The sequence below is a fragment of the Dendropsophus ebraccatus genome, chromosome 4 (assembly GCF_027789765.1).
Source record: "Dendropsophus ebraccatus isolate aDenEbr1 chromosome 4, aDenEbr1.pat, whole genome shotgun sequence".
In the NCBI taxonomy this organism is placed as follows: domain Eukaryota; kingdom Metazoa; phylum Chordata; class Amphibia; order Anura; family Hylidae; genus Dendropsophus; species Dendropsophus ebraccatus.
In genome coordinates, this window is record NC_091457.1 from 4,794,847 (window position 1) to 4,811,030 (window position 16,184).

The 16,184-nt window shown below is 48.8% G+C and overlaps 1 protein-coding gene across 1 annotated transcript in view; it reads left to right on the forward strand.

Annotated features, from left to right (window-relative positions):
- The first annotated feature begins 13,517 nt into the window (after window positions 1-13,517).
- Window positions 13,518-16,184, forward strand: part of LOC138789168 (vomeronasal type-2 receptor 26-like) — a 50,594-nt gene continuing 47,927 nt past the window's right edge. The window contains exon 1 of the mRNA XM_069967771.1: window positions 13,518-13,688. Coding sequence (XP_069823872.1) covers window positions 13,518-13,688 — 171 coding nt within the window. The remainder of the gene's footprint in view (window positions 13,689-16,184) is intronic.

The following is a 16,184-nucleotide window of genomic DNA, read 5'->3' on the forward strand; positions in this document are numbered from 1 at the left end:
CCTAGATCCAGACACAAAGTAACTGAACTTTCTACGGCCACTATTTGCTCTTGGTTCTTATATAACCCAGGATCAGTGATGTCCCATAGTATTTTTAGTTCCTAAAATATGTTTTCTTGTATTTAGTTCCGGCTTGAAGAGGATGATATAACATTTGGGGAAGAATATACAGCCCAACAGTCCAGCGTTTGAGGTCAGGATGGCAAATATCTCCACGGCCACCATGTATTTGCCTTTGGTGCTGAGATAAGCCGGGATCATGGCTATCCAGACACTGCAGAACACCAGCATGCTGAAGGTGATGTACTTGGCCTCATTGAAACTGTCCGGTAATGTCCTGGCTAAGAAAGCTGTAATAAAACTAACAGAGGCCAGACTTGTAAATAACAGATAGAACCTACCTGATCTATTGGAGATTTCTCCTTCTGGACATTGGGCGCAGTCATAGCAGCACATGTGCATACTAGAGGTCGCCATTTTCCTGTGTCCGGGGGAGCAGCTCGCTGAGCATTGTGACCTGGGAACCTGCAGAAACCAGAGAAGATTGGCACTGACTGTATGTGTATAATCATCTACAGAACAAGTCATTAGGAAAGGGTGAAACATTACAGCCGGTAACATCAATCCATTGTACACATGATACTTGATGATGGCGGCGGCCTGCATCTCTCTTGTATCGGCTCATCTAACAGCCTGACCATCTCTCTCTTAAGTGATGCTGATCTGCTGTAAGAGAATTTCCTAATACAGTGGGGTCCAAGTTCTATAAAGTCATGTTTGGACTTTGTGTGTAACTGTGTACACGAGCCCTGTGTAGTCATTAGCGATGGGCGAAGTAGCCAAAAAATTTGTTTCGTGAGGTTTGTGAATTTTGGATCAAACTTGCTAAGATTTGCAAATTGTATTCTAATGAATTTCCATAAAACAGCCAAACTACAGTAACCACAATACTGGGACTATTATAGAACAACAAATATGTTAACACATGTTCTTGTAAAACTGTAAATAAATAAATAAATAAATAAAAAAAAGTCAATCATTCCATTTCATGGACAGCAGTCGACCTTGGTGAAACAGCAGGATGAAATATATAAACTTTCTATTAAACCATTTAACACGTTCCAACCCCTCTTCAAGTACCCTTTCACCTCCCCTTGTGTGGAGCCCTTTGTATCCCCATTTAGTTTAAGTTGCATCAATGTAAGTGCCAATTTCATTTTGATTTCAATTGTTTTTTTTTTTTTTTTATGTAGACTTAGAGTGACCCAAGTAGGGAGTGTGAGCACTGATAATGTAAGGCACACTGTCAGGATATATGGGACCAACAAGACAAAGGACAGGTGCAGCCCTAACACTGGCATCCACCCCGCCCCGCTGCCCCTGCCTACTTGCCCCAACAGCCCTAAGCGGCAGCGGACAACTGGTTGGCGGTCTCTATCCTATATAGTGTGAACACGTAACAAGTGGGGATGAGCGAACTGGCTGAAGTTCGGGTTCGTATAAACCTGAACTATCGGCTTCTGATTCCCACTGTCTGCTCGCTCCGTGGAGAGGGTGGATACAACCTTGAGGACTGCCTAGAAAACTGGGATACAGCCTATGGCAAGGACAAGACAATTAAAACACAAATAATCAAAGTCAGGGGTCCAAGTCAATAGCAGGAGGTCAGATCGAGAGAATAGTCAGAGCCCAGAAAGCCAAAAGTCAGGAATACCTAAAATGCAGGAAATGCTAGGTTAAGGCACACTAGTAAATCTAGGCTCTATCACAGGCAAGGCATGGTGGATAGGGGTGGATACTTATAGGGCGTGGAGTCCCAGCCCCAAGGCAAATTCTGACTTCTGACTGACGGTGCCTGCTGTCAGTCAGTAACTAATTGAATTCACCTAATGCCAATCGGCTGGGGGCTGTGAAGCCACGGCCATGACACATCATAGAGAAGCGCCAACACGTCGCCAGCAACCTGGCTGGCTGCTAAGGATGTGGTTGTTGCGCACCTAGCAACAAGTGGACTGGTCACCAGGGCTGCCATCGGCGCTGTTAGGGAGCCGGCTACGGGTCCTGGCAGTGGAGCATGGCCTGACTCCTGACACGCACACTCAGTTGGCTAATGAAAACAAACTTGTACAATATAACACAGTAGGAGTGGAGTGCGACCACTGGTTATGTAAAGCGCATGCTCCATTCACTGATCCCAGTAAATTGTTATAACTCAATAGGACTTTACAGTGAGTGAATAATATGGAATGCGTCTTCATTGTTCCCTGTGAATTCTTATAGGCCCCCAGTTACTTGGTAAACTGGACACTTGGTTGACAGCTACTACAAACAATCACCCACAATCAGCCCCCCTCTTCTCTCCTCTCTGTCCCTATATCGCTCTCTTAGTCTCTCCCTGCTCTGCTCTAACTGCCTGCTGCAATCCGGCTCTTTCCTCCACATACAGCCGACTGGCCACCTCTGTTACCGAACCGCCTCATATAGAGGAAGAGGTGCTGACATCACACAGGGCCTGCAGCTGATTGGATGGGCACAAGGGATTATGGTTAATCCATTTCTCCCGCCCACTGATGCTCTACACATCATGTGCAGCCGCCACTTTGTTTTTTTTTTGTAGAATTTCCTTAACAAATATGCAGAAATATGTTTCACATAACAAAGCGAATTGACAACACGATTTGCAAGGAATTTTGCTTTGCCGGATTCGCTTTGCTCATCTCTAGTAGTCATACTTTGGCCCTCCATGGAATAGTATTATAGGATTAATATGGACACTACATGACATGGTTAATAAAGAAATAAGTGGCACTTGCTGCAGTATATGTATTAAAAATGGAGGTGTTAAATGTATTATTTATTGTATGTTTTTACCCATTCCTTGACATTATATCTACTATCTACAGTTGTGCTCAAAAGTTTACAATTTTACCCCAGCAGAATTTTTGTTTTCTTGCCCTTTTTTCAGAGAATATGAATAACACAAAAACTCCCCCCCCCCCCCTTGTAGTTAGTGGTCGGGTGACACCATTTATTGTCACACTACTGTGTTTTCTCTTTTTAAATCATAATGACAACCAGAAAAACATCCAAATGACCCAGATCAAAAGTTCCCAACTTTTGCCCAAAATTTGGGAAAATTGTTCGGGATGCAAAGAAAAACCCACAAATAACATAATCTGAAATCCAAGACTCTCTGAAAACTAGCGGTGTGGCTCTTTCAAGATGTAGAATAAAATAGGTTGCATGGTGGAGTCGCCAGAATAAAGTCATTACCAAGCAAATGCCTCAAAGTATCTCGCCCACAATATGCCAAACAGAGACAAGTCACTAAACTTCTGGAACAAGGTAATTTAGAGTGAGGAAACCAAAATTGAACTTTTTGGCCACAACCATAAGCAATACATTTGGAGAGGCGTCAAAAAGGCCTATGATGGAAGGAACACCATTCCTACTGCTAAGCACGGTGGTGGATTGCTGATGTTTTGGGGATGTGTGAGCTACAATGGCTCTTGAAACTTAGTCAAAGTTGAAGAAAAGATGAGTGCAGCACGTTATCAGCCCGGAAGCTGCTTATGGGACGTACTTGGACGTTTCTAGCATGACAACGATCCAAAACACAAGGCCTAGTCGACCTGACATTGGTTACAGAAGAAAAAAGTGAAGGTTCTGGAGCGGCCATCTCAGTCTCTTGTAGTGATGAGCGAATATTGTTCGATCGAATAGATATTCAATCGGATAGTAAGGTATTCGATAGTATCGAATAATATTGAATAGTACGCCGAATATTCTATGAATATTTGATAAGAGTTCAAATCCCTTTTCTTGAGGTTTCATTGTGGACTTGGTGAACCTCCAAGTGGTCGAATAGATGTTTTTCAATAATCGAATACTTGTTCCCATAGACTTTAATGGGATCGAATATTCTATCGGACGTTCGAATATCTGGGAGATATTTGTACGAATATCGAATATTCGAATATTTCACTATTGGCTCATCACTGGTCTGCTGAGCTCAGTATCATTGGGCCCCTCTGGGGAGATCTCAAGCACACAGATCATGCAAGACAGCCAAGGAATTTACGGGAACTGGAAGTTTTTTTCCAGGAAGAATGGGCGGCTTTACCATCTAAGAAAATGAAGAGCTTCATGCACAACTACAACTAAAGACTTCAAACTGTCATTGATGTTAGAGGGGGCAATACACGGGATTAAGAACTCGGGTATGTAAACTTTTGATCAGGGTCGTTTGCATGTATTTTGTTGTCATTATGATATAAAAAGAGAAAACACAGTAGCTTGACAATAAATTAACAAATGGACAAAAAGAACAAGAAAGCAAAAAATCTGTCGAGGTATATGCGCTTTTGAGCACAGCTGTATCTAGACAATGTAAGTACAAGTTACGGCAAAATCTGCTGAGTGATACAATTTATATGAATACTGTTGGAAACACACCATAAGTATTGGGTCCCACCTCTTAATCATTAATCTCAGGAGATGAATTCTTCCCCACTAGAATTATCACAAAGACTGTACCCGCTGGGAGCTTCATGATATGGGCATCCATGGTTGAGCAGCTGCATGCCAGCCTTACATCCCCAAGTATAATGCCAAGTATCAGATGGATTGATGTAAAGCCGTCACTGCACTCTCTAACAGAGGTAACATTGTCTCTGGCATCTGGTGGAAGAGTCTAGGTTTGGTGAATGCCAAGAGAACATTCCCTGCTTGACTGCATTGTGCCAGCTGTAAAGTTTGGTAGAGATGGTCCCTACTCTCCTGGGCTGAATAAGCCTACAACTGGACAGATAGGAGCCAAATGAACTCTTTTATAGTAGCCTTGGGACATGGGTGGAGTGCAAGCCAACAGGAGGTAGCCACACCCCCACATTCAACAGGAGGAAGCCACACCCGCAGATACAACAGGAGGTAGCCACACCTCCCACATTCTCCAGGATGTAGCCACACCCCCCACATTCAACACAAAAAAAGGAAAAATTGGCCGCACATCTATGACTCTATTCACACTGCAGGTTGCACTCTGCTCGTGACTTAAGTACAGACAAAAAACAGAAGGTGCAGCAGCAACCCACAGGTGCAAGGGCTTACCGTTTATACTTCCCCCAGCGTACACACGGCAAACACCTGCTCTGTTGGCCTGCACTCCACCCTAGTCCCAAGGGTGCTATAAAAGAGATTTGGCTCCGGTCTGCCCAGTTGTAGGCTTATTCAGCCCAGGAGAGGCCATTGCTAGTGTGAAAATGCTAGAGTAGGGACCGTGTCTCGAGGATGCCTTAACGTTGGCGACATGGTACACTCTGTTTGATCAAATAGTTTGCTAAGATCTTCATTTTTTAATATCTACAGAGCAGGTGTTTGCCGTGTGTACGCTGTGGGTTGCTGCTGCAACTTCTTTTTTTTGTCTCTACTTCCAGCACTTCCCAGGCAAGGAATGCAACGGCAGGCGGTGAGGGTAGGAGAAGTGGCAGCACCAGGCCCGGTGGCAGCCGGGGCAACAGGTGTGGCAGCAGGGTGCAGCTACCCCAGGCGCCCACTGGTTATGTAAGAACCACACAGCCAGCGGTTCTAGATTGGCTTACCCAATTCTCCACTTCCACCACCCAAAGCTCCCAAACGAGGTCGGCTGGATCATCTGACAGAACCCTTACATGGGACGGTCAGCGACAGTCCTCTGCCCCGTCCCCTGTTATTACTATGCCACTCACCTCTGGGGCACCTTCTGCCAGGGAACTGTTGGCAAATCTTGTTTTGCCCTTGGAGTCACTACCGCTTTTTAGTGATGAGGAGGAGGAGGAGGAGGTAGTAGTCCCCCAAAGGCAGCAGGTGGAACGTGATGAGACTGCAGAGGAGGTGGTGGCTGTAAGCCAGGGAGGGGCATCCAGTGCCACACCTGAGATCCTGTCCCAGCCCCTGGAGGACAGTAGCAGTGGTGGTGATGATGATGTCGCTGATCGGACGTGGCGCCCCCAAGCACCATTATCCTCAGCGTCATCAGGGGAGGAAATTGAGGTGCTACCGAAGCAGCAACATCCCACTGGTGCAAGGAAGCGAGGCACAAGAGGGAGGGGTAGAAGACAACCTACCAGGCAGAGTCCATTACCTCCAAGCCTTGGTCCTGAGAGGGGACCCTCAGGCAGCGGTGGCAGTGAACAGGCCGCAAGACCCCACGTGGCTGGAAGCAAACCACGGTCCTCTGTCGTCTGGCAGTTCTTTCGGCTGGGGACAGATAAGCACATCGCTCTGTGCCTGCTGTGCAACGAGAGGGTCAGTGGTGGCAGCGGTGATAATCTTGGGACAACATCCATGAGGAAGCACATGGAAAGGCAACACCAACAGGCCTGGAAAAACCGTGACCCCAATACCACCTCCTGTCAGGATGCACCATACACTGCAGATCCCATCATGCAGCATCCTGTCACTGTAACTCGCCAGCCTCAGTTGCCAGCAGCAGCACAGTCTCCCTGCCATGTACACCCCTAATGAGGCAGCAATCCCTGACCGAGTCCATGGGCATACGTCAGGTGTACTGCAGCAGCCATCCCATGGCACAGAAACTGGCCGGACACCTGGTTAAGCTGCTGGTGCTTCAGTCCCTGCCATTTAATCTTGTGGACTCCCAGCCTTTCAGGGATTTCATGGCGTGTGCGCACCCCAGATGGCGAGTCCCCAGCCGCCACTACTTCTCTAGCAAAGCTGTCCCATCACTGCACAGTTATGTGCAGGGCCGATTCTGGGGTTTTTGCCGCCTGAGGCAAACCTCAGGCGGCCGCCCCGAGTGATGGCCGGCATCCCCCCCCGCAACCCCCCCCCCCCCCGCAGCCAGCCGCTCACCTGTCCCACGCCGCAGCCGGCCCGCGCTCTCCGCTGTCTCCACATCCCATCAGGTCCCGTGATGTCACCCTGCAGCTGTCACGGACCTCCAGGCTGTGGTGAGTGAGTGGGGTGATTGGGTCACGCAGGGCGGCCCCGTGCGACCCGATCACCCCAGCGCGTCCCCCACCGACCCCGGGCACTCACCACAGCCTGGAGGTCTGTGACAGCTGCAGGGTGACATCGCGGGACCTGACGGGATGTGGAGAGCGCAGGCGACGGGACAGGTGAGCGGACGCTGTCATTTTTGTTAAGTGATACTTAACAAAAATGACAGCAGGGGGGACATAATGCCGCCCCCCTGCCGGACCGCAAAATCTGCCGTCTGAGGCGGAAGCAGGGGCGTAGCTAAAGGCTGATGGGCCCTGGTGCAAAATGTTAGCTTGGGCCCCCCCCATCTCCCCCCGATCAGGCAAAGTCCTATCTAACGTTATATCCAATTACTCTAATGTGCCACCATGTTCTAATGCCCTGTCACTGCCTCCACCTCATGTACTGCACTACTGCCCCCTATAGATAATGGACTGTACTGTGTCATTGACTAATCATTGTATTCCAATCTTTGACTCTACAGCTGAAAAACTACAACTCTCATCATGAACTGCCAGTTGAATATGATGGGGGTTGTAGTGCTGCAACCTGAAGAGCCAAATGCTGCAAAACTCCCATAACAAACTATCAGCAGGGCACGATGAAGTTTGAACTTCTGCAACCTGGATAAGTCACCTGATGTCACCTGCAGTCCTATGTAACAGCACAGATAACACAGTGATATCTCTGAGTACAGATAATGTAATAGATGTCACCTGCAGTCCTATGTAACAGCACAGATAACACAGTGATATCTCTGAGTACAGATCATGTAGTAGATGTCACCTGCAGTCCTATGTAACAGCACAGATAACACAGTGATATCTCTGAGTACAGATCATGTAGTAGATGTCACCTGCAGTCCTATGTAACAGCACAGATAACACAGTGATATCTCTGAGTATAGATAATCTAGTAGATGTCACCTGCAGTCCTATGTAACACCACAGATAGCACAGTGATATCCCTCTGAGTACAGATAATGTAGTAGATGTCACCTGCAGTCCTATGTAACACCACAGATAACACAGTGATATCTCTGAGTACAGATAATGTAGTAGATGTCACCTGCAGTCCTATGTAACACCACAGATAACAGTGATTTCTCTGAGTACAAATAATGTAGATGTCACCTGCAGTCCTATGTAACACAACAGATAACACAGTGATATCTCTGAGTACAGATAATCTAGATGTCCCCTGCAGTCTTATGTAACACCACAGATAACACAGTGATATCCCTCTGAGTACAGATAATGTAGTAGATGTCACCTGCAGTCCTATGTAACACCACAGATAACACAGTGATATCTCTGAGTACAGATAATGTAGTAGATGTCACCTGCAGTCCTATGTAACACCACAGATAACAGTGATTTCTCTGAGTACAAATAATGTAGATGTCACCTGCAGTCCTATGTAACACAACAGATAACACAGTGATATCTCTGAGTACAGATAATGTAGATATAGACCCCTATGTAGCCCCCTCCCACAGTATTGACCCCCTGTGTAGCCCCCCACAGTATAGACCCCCTGTGTAGATCCCCCACAGTACAGACCCCCTGTGTAACCCCCCTCATAGTATAGACCCCCTTTGTAGCCCCCCTCCCATAGTAAAGACCCCTTTTGCATCCCCCCTCATAGTATAGACCCCCTGTGCAGTTCCCCTCATAGTATAGACCCCCTGTGCAGCCCCCCTCATAGTATAGACCCCCTATTCAGCCCCCCCTCATAGTATAGACCCCCTTTGCAGCCCCCCTCATAGTATAGACCCCCTGTGCAGCCGCCCCCCCATTGTATAGACCCCCTGTGCAGCCCCCGCTCATAGTATAGACACCCTGTACAGCCCCCCCTCATAGTATAGACCCCCTTTGCAGCCGCCCCCCCATTGTATAGACCCCCTGTGCAGCCCCCCCATTGTATAGACCCCCTGTGCAGCCCCCCCCCTCATAGTATAGACCCCCTGTGCAGCCCCCCCATTGTATAGACCCCCTGTGCAGCCCCCCCATTTTAAAGACCCCCTGTGCAGCCCCCCACCATTTTATAGACCCCCTGTGCAGCCCCCCCCCATTGTATAGACCCCCTGTGCAGCCACCCCTCATAGTAAAAACCCCTTGTGCAGCCCCCCCCTGTATAGACCCCTTGTGCAGCCCCCCACATTACAACATTTATGTAAAAAATGAAAATAAATAAATAAACTCACCTCACCTGGATCCTTGATCTTCCTCAGGCCTGGCAGCTTCTCTTTTAAGTTCAGTGAGCTTCCGGGACGCCGGCCCCAGCCGGAAGCTCACTGATGCAGGACCGCGGCGCCCGGACTTCTCCTCTCTACTGCACGCAGCTGACATGTGACGTGATGACGTCACATGTCAGCTGCTGAGGAGGAGAAGTCCCGGCGCCGCGGTCCTGCATCAGTGAGCTTCCGGCTGGGGCCGGCGTCCCGGAAGCTCACTGAATTTACAAGAGGTCCGGCGGCAAGAGGTCCAGAAGTGGCAAGGGGGGGGCCGTGCGGGCCCCCCTAGCGTAGGGGCCCGGTCGCCATGGCGACCCCTGCGACCCCTATAGCTACGCCACTGGGCGGAAGGCTCATTCCACCTCATGGCAGAAGCGGGCCTGGTTATGTGAAGAGAAAGGTTGGCGACTCATTGGGACTCTCGGTGTCCAAGACCGTGCACCTGAGTGCTGATGTCTGGTCCTCTAATTATGGGCAAGGGCAGTACATGTCCGTTACTGCCCATTGGGTCAACATCCTCCCAGGAGACCATCAAGAAGTTGGCCCATTCTTGCCACTGTCACCTCCACGGTGCTTTAGGGGGCCAGCAGCGGGTAGCACAAGTTCTGCCTCCACCACCACTGCAGTCCAACCTGCCCCGGTGTCTTACCGCCGATGTCAGGCCTGGCGCTCTCAGGCTGTCCACCATTTGGTGAGCCTGGGTCAACGAAGCCACAGTGGGCAGGAGCTCCTCCGGACCATCAGGGAGGAGATAGCTGAATGGCTGACCCCACGTCGACTAACGGTGGGAAGTGTTGTAGCGGACAACGGGAGGAACATTGTCTCTGCAGTTCAGCGGGGAGGGCTGACTCATACACCTTGTATGGCACATGTGATCAACCTCATAGTGCACAGGTTTCTCCGATCATTCCATGCACTACATGACCTTCTGAGGATGTCACGTAGAGTGTGCAAACAGTTCAGCCACTCCTACGCAGGGCCGTTTCTAGGGCCGGGCGAGCCGGGCCACTGCACGGGGCGCCCACAGCTAGACTGTACCCCCCCCCCCCCCCGCATCATCAGGGCTTGCCCGGGGATCCAGAATCTAAGTTCCAGTTCCCGTGGCAAACCTTTAGCTGTGCGTACCCACGCACAGCTAAAGGGCACAGCGCAGGGGCAGAGACACAGAGGCTTCATGTGCAGGCGGCCTCTGTATGTCAGACTGACTGCCTGCACCGGAAGCCAGAAGAGGATGGACTCACTCACCATGAGGAGGAGCGATGAAGAGCAGGGTGAGTAGCTGGTGGGGGATAATGAGGAGGGGGTGGGAGAATTCTGCCCAGAGGGAGCCCCGGATATGTCTAGATAATCCCACGCCCCCAGTCGCGATAAGCCCCGCCCCCCGCGATGATAAGCTCCGCCCCCGGCACAACTGGTCACCCAGCTTTCCCAGCATCCTGTATGGCAGTGTAATTGAGGTGACCCTGCTTTCCCAGCATCCTGTATGGCAGTGTAATGGAGGTGACCCAGCTTTCCCAGCATCCTGTATGGCAGTGTAATGGAGGTCACACAGCTTTCTCAGTATCCTGTATGTCAGTGTAATGGAGGTGACTCAGCTTTCCCAGCATCCTGTATGTCAGTGTAATGGAGGTCACACAGCTTTCTCAGTATCCTGTATGTCAGTGTAATGGAGGTCACACAGCTTTCTCAGTATCCTGTATGTCAGTGTAATGGAGGTCACACAGCTTTCTCAGTATCCTGTATGTCAGTGTAATGGAGGTCACACAGCTTTCTCAGTATCCTGTATGTCAGTGTAATGGAGGTCACACAGCTTTCCTGGCATCCTGTATGTCAGTCTAATGGAGGTAACACAGCTTTCTCAGTATCCTGTATGGCAGTGTAATGGAGGTCACACAGCTTTCTCAGCTTCCTGTATGTCAGTGTAATGGAGGTCACACAGCTTTCTCAGCATCCTGTATGTCAGTTTAATGGAGGTCACACAGCTTTCTCAGTATCCTGTATGTCAGTATAATGGAGGTCACCCAGCTCTCCCAGCATCCTGTATGTCAGTGTAATGGAGGTCACACAGCTTTCTCAGCATCCTGTATGTCAGTGTAATGGAAGTCACACAGCTTTCTTAGCATCCTGTATGTCAGTGTAATGGAGGTCACACAGCTTTCTCAGCATCCTGTATGTCAGTGTAATGGAGGTCACACAGCTTTCTCAGCATCCTGTATGTCAGTGTAATGGAGGTCACACTATGCAGACTTTACTGCACCAAGCAGTAGAATTACTACAGTTTGGGACCTTTTAGGAGGGGAAAGGGGAAGGAAGTTGCTGAAAGTGCGGAGCTGCAACTAACCGTCATGGTGGTCCGGGCCGGATGGAGAGGAAAAGGAAAGTGATGCCTCAGATCAAAGAAGACGTCACCTGTGAGTCCCTGGGGTTAGGGTTATTCCCCCTGGGGTTAGGGTTGTCCCCCCTGGGGTTAGGGTTATTCCCCCGGGGGTTAGGGTTGTTCCACCCCCTGGGGGTAGGGTTATTAACCCTAGGGTTAGGGTTATTCCCCCGGGAGTTAGGGATATTCCCCCTGGGGTTAGGGTTATCCCCCCTGGGGTTAGGGTTATTCCCCCGGGGGTTAGGGATATTCCCCCTGGGGTTAGGGTTATCCCCCCTGGGGTTAGGGTTATTCCCCCTGGGGTTAGGGTTATCCCCCCTGGGGTTAGGGTTATTCCCCCGGGGGTTAGGGTTGTTCCACCCCCTGGGGGTAGGGTTATTAACCCTAGGGTTAGGGTTATTCCCCTAGGGGACTTCTAGTATAAGCACATAGAGATCTATGAAGTATAGTTATACTGCATAGATCGATGAGATCAGTGTTCTATTGCTTTTGCTTTTGTTGCCGTAGCCAAAAGCAATAGAATGCCGAGCCGGGATCAGCGCCATTATGGTGCAGACCCCGGCCAGCACCAGACACGGGGATCATTCCTCCCTGACAACATCACAGGGGGGCGATCTCCCCACTAGACACCAGGGATGAGGCTGCAGTAAGTCTTCAGATGCAGCTGTCAACTTTGACAGCTGCATCTGAAGACTTAATTAGCGGGAACAGCGTTCAGACCGTGCCCGCTACATGCAGCACCCGGGACCGCAGCGGTTCAGATCGGGGTCGCCACATGGCTCCGCTCTGAACTCCCCCTCAGCGAGAGGATGTACAGTTACGCCCTCGTGCGGGAATAAATAAACTGCCATTGGTGCAAAATCGCAACACCCGTTGTTTAAGGAATTTATACGTTGTGTGAACATAAGCTAATAGTGCAAATAAACTGTATATTTACGTTTTAAAGGTTCTTATTGAGGTTTTTCCAAAGAATATTTTTTACAAGTACAACAAGTAATACAGATGCAATATTAGTTGTGAAGTGTCGAGCAGAAAAATACAAAGGCATCTTAACAAACAAAATATAATGCAACAAGGTGCTGCTAACAAAGAAATGAGAGCTGCAAATCAAACAGTAAGCTGGATGTCATGGATGCCACAGGAAGCATAGTGACAGCTACCACTGAATGGAGCAAGGCGCTAAGTGCGCTCCACTTCGAGTGTCCATGTAGGAAAGGGACAGATCTGTATCAGGGATAACGCTATAGGGCCCCAAACTATATGCAATAAAGGAATGCATCGGGATACTGTCCTGTTACAAAAACAATTCTAAAATATGGCTAGAGTATAGCGCGCAAAGTCGGACTTATATAAAGTGATGGGCACTAGCAATGAGGGTCCCTGTTATGGCTGTGCTCTGCGTGGACCGCTGAGGGAGACTATCACTGTGTGCGGCTGAGGCAAAGAAAAAAGCATCAATGAAGATAACATCGACAAAGTAGATAATACAAAATGCACACAGGAAACATCGGACACCAAAACAAGAAGACAAAAACACAGACACAATGACCAAAGATGAACAAAAACAACAGGCAAGCAACCAAACAAGCAAGCGACTTTATGGTGCAACACAGACACAATGACCGAAGATAAACAGCACCAACTCAGAGCAACGGTGGGTAGGAGGGGGGGCACAGAGTCCAGTAAGGCTGAGGAGATAACGGAGCATGTGAAAAGCATATATCAATCAGACAGCATGACGGCCACGACGACAGCCAGCTAAGATCGGTATGGCAAGCGGAGTCTCAATCAATTCCAATGCTCTGGGAAGATAGCAAAGTTCCAGAAAGTTCCTAAGCAGGCTGGGCAGAGTACCACGTCTGTAAGAGCTGCAAGCCCTCATCCACTTCCCAAATTATGAAGGATTTAGTTGCTTTGGTGACGATGAGGGATGAGGAGTTACCCCATTTATATGAAATTCCATTGTCTCTCAAAGTGGAGGTGACCGGAGCAAGGGATCTGCTAAACCTGAGCGTAGTAGGAGACAAGTCCGGGAATACTGAAACCATTCCATATTTATTGGAGGATGCCTTCCGCTTTCTGGTGGCTGTAATGGTGCGTTTACACAGAGAGATTTATCTGACAGAGTTTGGAAGCCAAAGCCAGGAACAGACTATAAACATGGAGCAGGTCATAAAGAAAAGATTGAGATTTCTCCTCTTTTCAAATCCATTCCTGGCTTCGGCTTCCTAAATCTCCGTGTAAACGCACCCTTAGAAAGGCTGATTTAACATGAAGATGCCTCACTCTCACTAGAGCATCTCTCGGTGTGTCCGGTGGCAGATGGGCTGGACGAGGGAGTCGGCGTGCCCAGTCAATGGCAAGCTCCCCCTGACTGCAAGTTGGTAATAATTCTTGAATGAAGCCCTGGGCAAAATTAGGGAGGTCAGAGACCGTAAACAATGGAGCCTTCTCAAATGGCCTCGGCAGTTGCCACCCTTATTACCTGCCATTGCATCAAGGTCAAAGTCAAACTGCCTACAGAAATCACCATTCTTGCTTTTTGTGAAGACATCCGCACATGTACAGCATAGGTTTACAATGCAGCTGGTGTCAAGGAAGGACATTTTTTTCTGTGCAGGTCTGTGAGGTGATGTTTAGATTTATTGGAATGAATAAAATGATTGCAGAGTTTTCTGCACTTGCCATGCAAGTGTAGTTTCTTAGAAACCATTGTAATGACTGTAGTCGTGATTCCACTGGTCCGCCACTAGCTATGGTGTAAGCCGCAGAGGGCAGAGTTTAAGGGGCCGCTAATCTTTACCAGAGCCCACCTCAAGGCAGGAGGGGTTTGAGGCAGCAGGTGACCCCCAGGTCGCTACCCCTAGTTTGGCCTGCCATCAATGGCAGGCTAGGTGCCGCAGAAGACAACACAGACATGTCAGCAGGAGAGCAGGCAGGAACACACCAGGAACCATGGGCAAGAATCCTAGGCAGGAATCATGGCAACTATTTATATCTATCAGCCAATTAGGGGCACACCGGCCCAAAGAGGCAGGAATGGGTATGCCTGCAAAGAGGAGACTGAGCAGAAGTGTGGATAGGTAAGGTACATCGAGGGGCAGAAGGGGAGGTGGTGCCAAGCATTGACATGCAGCTCGGTGTCCACAGAGTCAAGGGAGTGGTGGCAGCCCGGGGCACAGGTTGTCACCACAGCCGTGACAACCATTAGGTTGATGATGCACCCTGTGCAGGAACAAAGGATGATGTTGACGAAGCACTGCCACAATATTGGTTCTATTGTCTGCAATCACATTGCCAAGGATGAGATGGTGTGTGAAAAACCATTGCGAAGTTTCTTTTCTCATGCAGGACAAAAAATATTGCTTTTGGTGTCCAGAATTTGTAGATGCAGCAGTGCATGACAATAACTGACTTCACGATGGTGGAAAGTGAAAGTATATTTAATATGTCCTAGCAGGGACTCTGTGGAGAAGAAAAAGGAAGAGGACCGATCTGCATTTAATCTCCAATTTTGAAGAGGAGTGGCACAAGCCTGCTGGTGGTATCAGACCATGTTCCGATCCCTGTCTAGTTGTTGATTGCTCCCATATATTAACCGAGTGGGCCATACAAATCAGATACTGCCCCTTCTCTGGCAGGGCCTCAGTGACCAACAACTTGGCCAGATTTCAGTTATGCAAGTGGATTACTAGGTAAATGAATTACAAGGTGGGTATATGTGGTCTCCCACCACTGTCACAGTCCTAATCACCTTAGTAGATTGTTCTCTCAGGATAACCAGCGGGAGATGTAGTATTGCATTTTCCCCAATAGGTGTCACCACTGTTTTAATGTCTTCTATGCACAGCTGAAGTTATCCTACTACTAAGCAGTACTAAGCTTCGCTTAGGGGAGAGGAGCCACCTAGGATAACCCTTTCCCACGCCAGGAACATTTCTAAAACACGCAGGGCAGTCTCCTGATACAAGAGGAACTGACCTTAGTAGGACAAAGCTACCAGGGAAAAGATCTACGTATCCTACTGCGCAGCGCAAGGAGACTGGGAAGTCTCGGCAACCTGCTACACCCAGATAACCAACGACTGGGGCTCGTATTACCCACCTAGGACAGGTTCTAAACAACTAGGGGGCAAAGGCATTTCAGAGCCACGATTGGCATTCATGAGTACAAGTATCACTTATACTACATTGGGCAGGGCTCCTCTGGCAACTCCTCTTCCTTTTCTCTTCAAAGCACCAACTCTTACAAGCACTGGTTCCACTTCACTGTCAGCAACTACGTTTCTGTGTCAGGATTTGCACTACTGTATTACATGCACAGTTCACCTCAAGCCTTGCTCAGTAAAGTATTTTATTTTTATTCAACGCACGGGACACTGTCAAATCTGTCAACACTTGCGCCCGTGCATACCACCAAACACTTGGATTATTTCTCCCCTTTTTTGTGAGTGACGGTACCAATAACCCGGTTGGGTCTATTACCACTCTAGGTTACCTTGACAAGTGCCCAAGTGACCTTCTACACTCCCAGAGGTTAACGACCATTGGGGACAGTAAACTGGCCAAAGTAGGTACCAACATCATACCA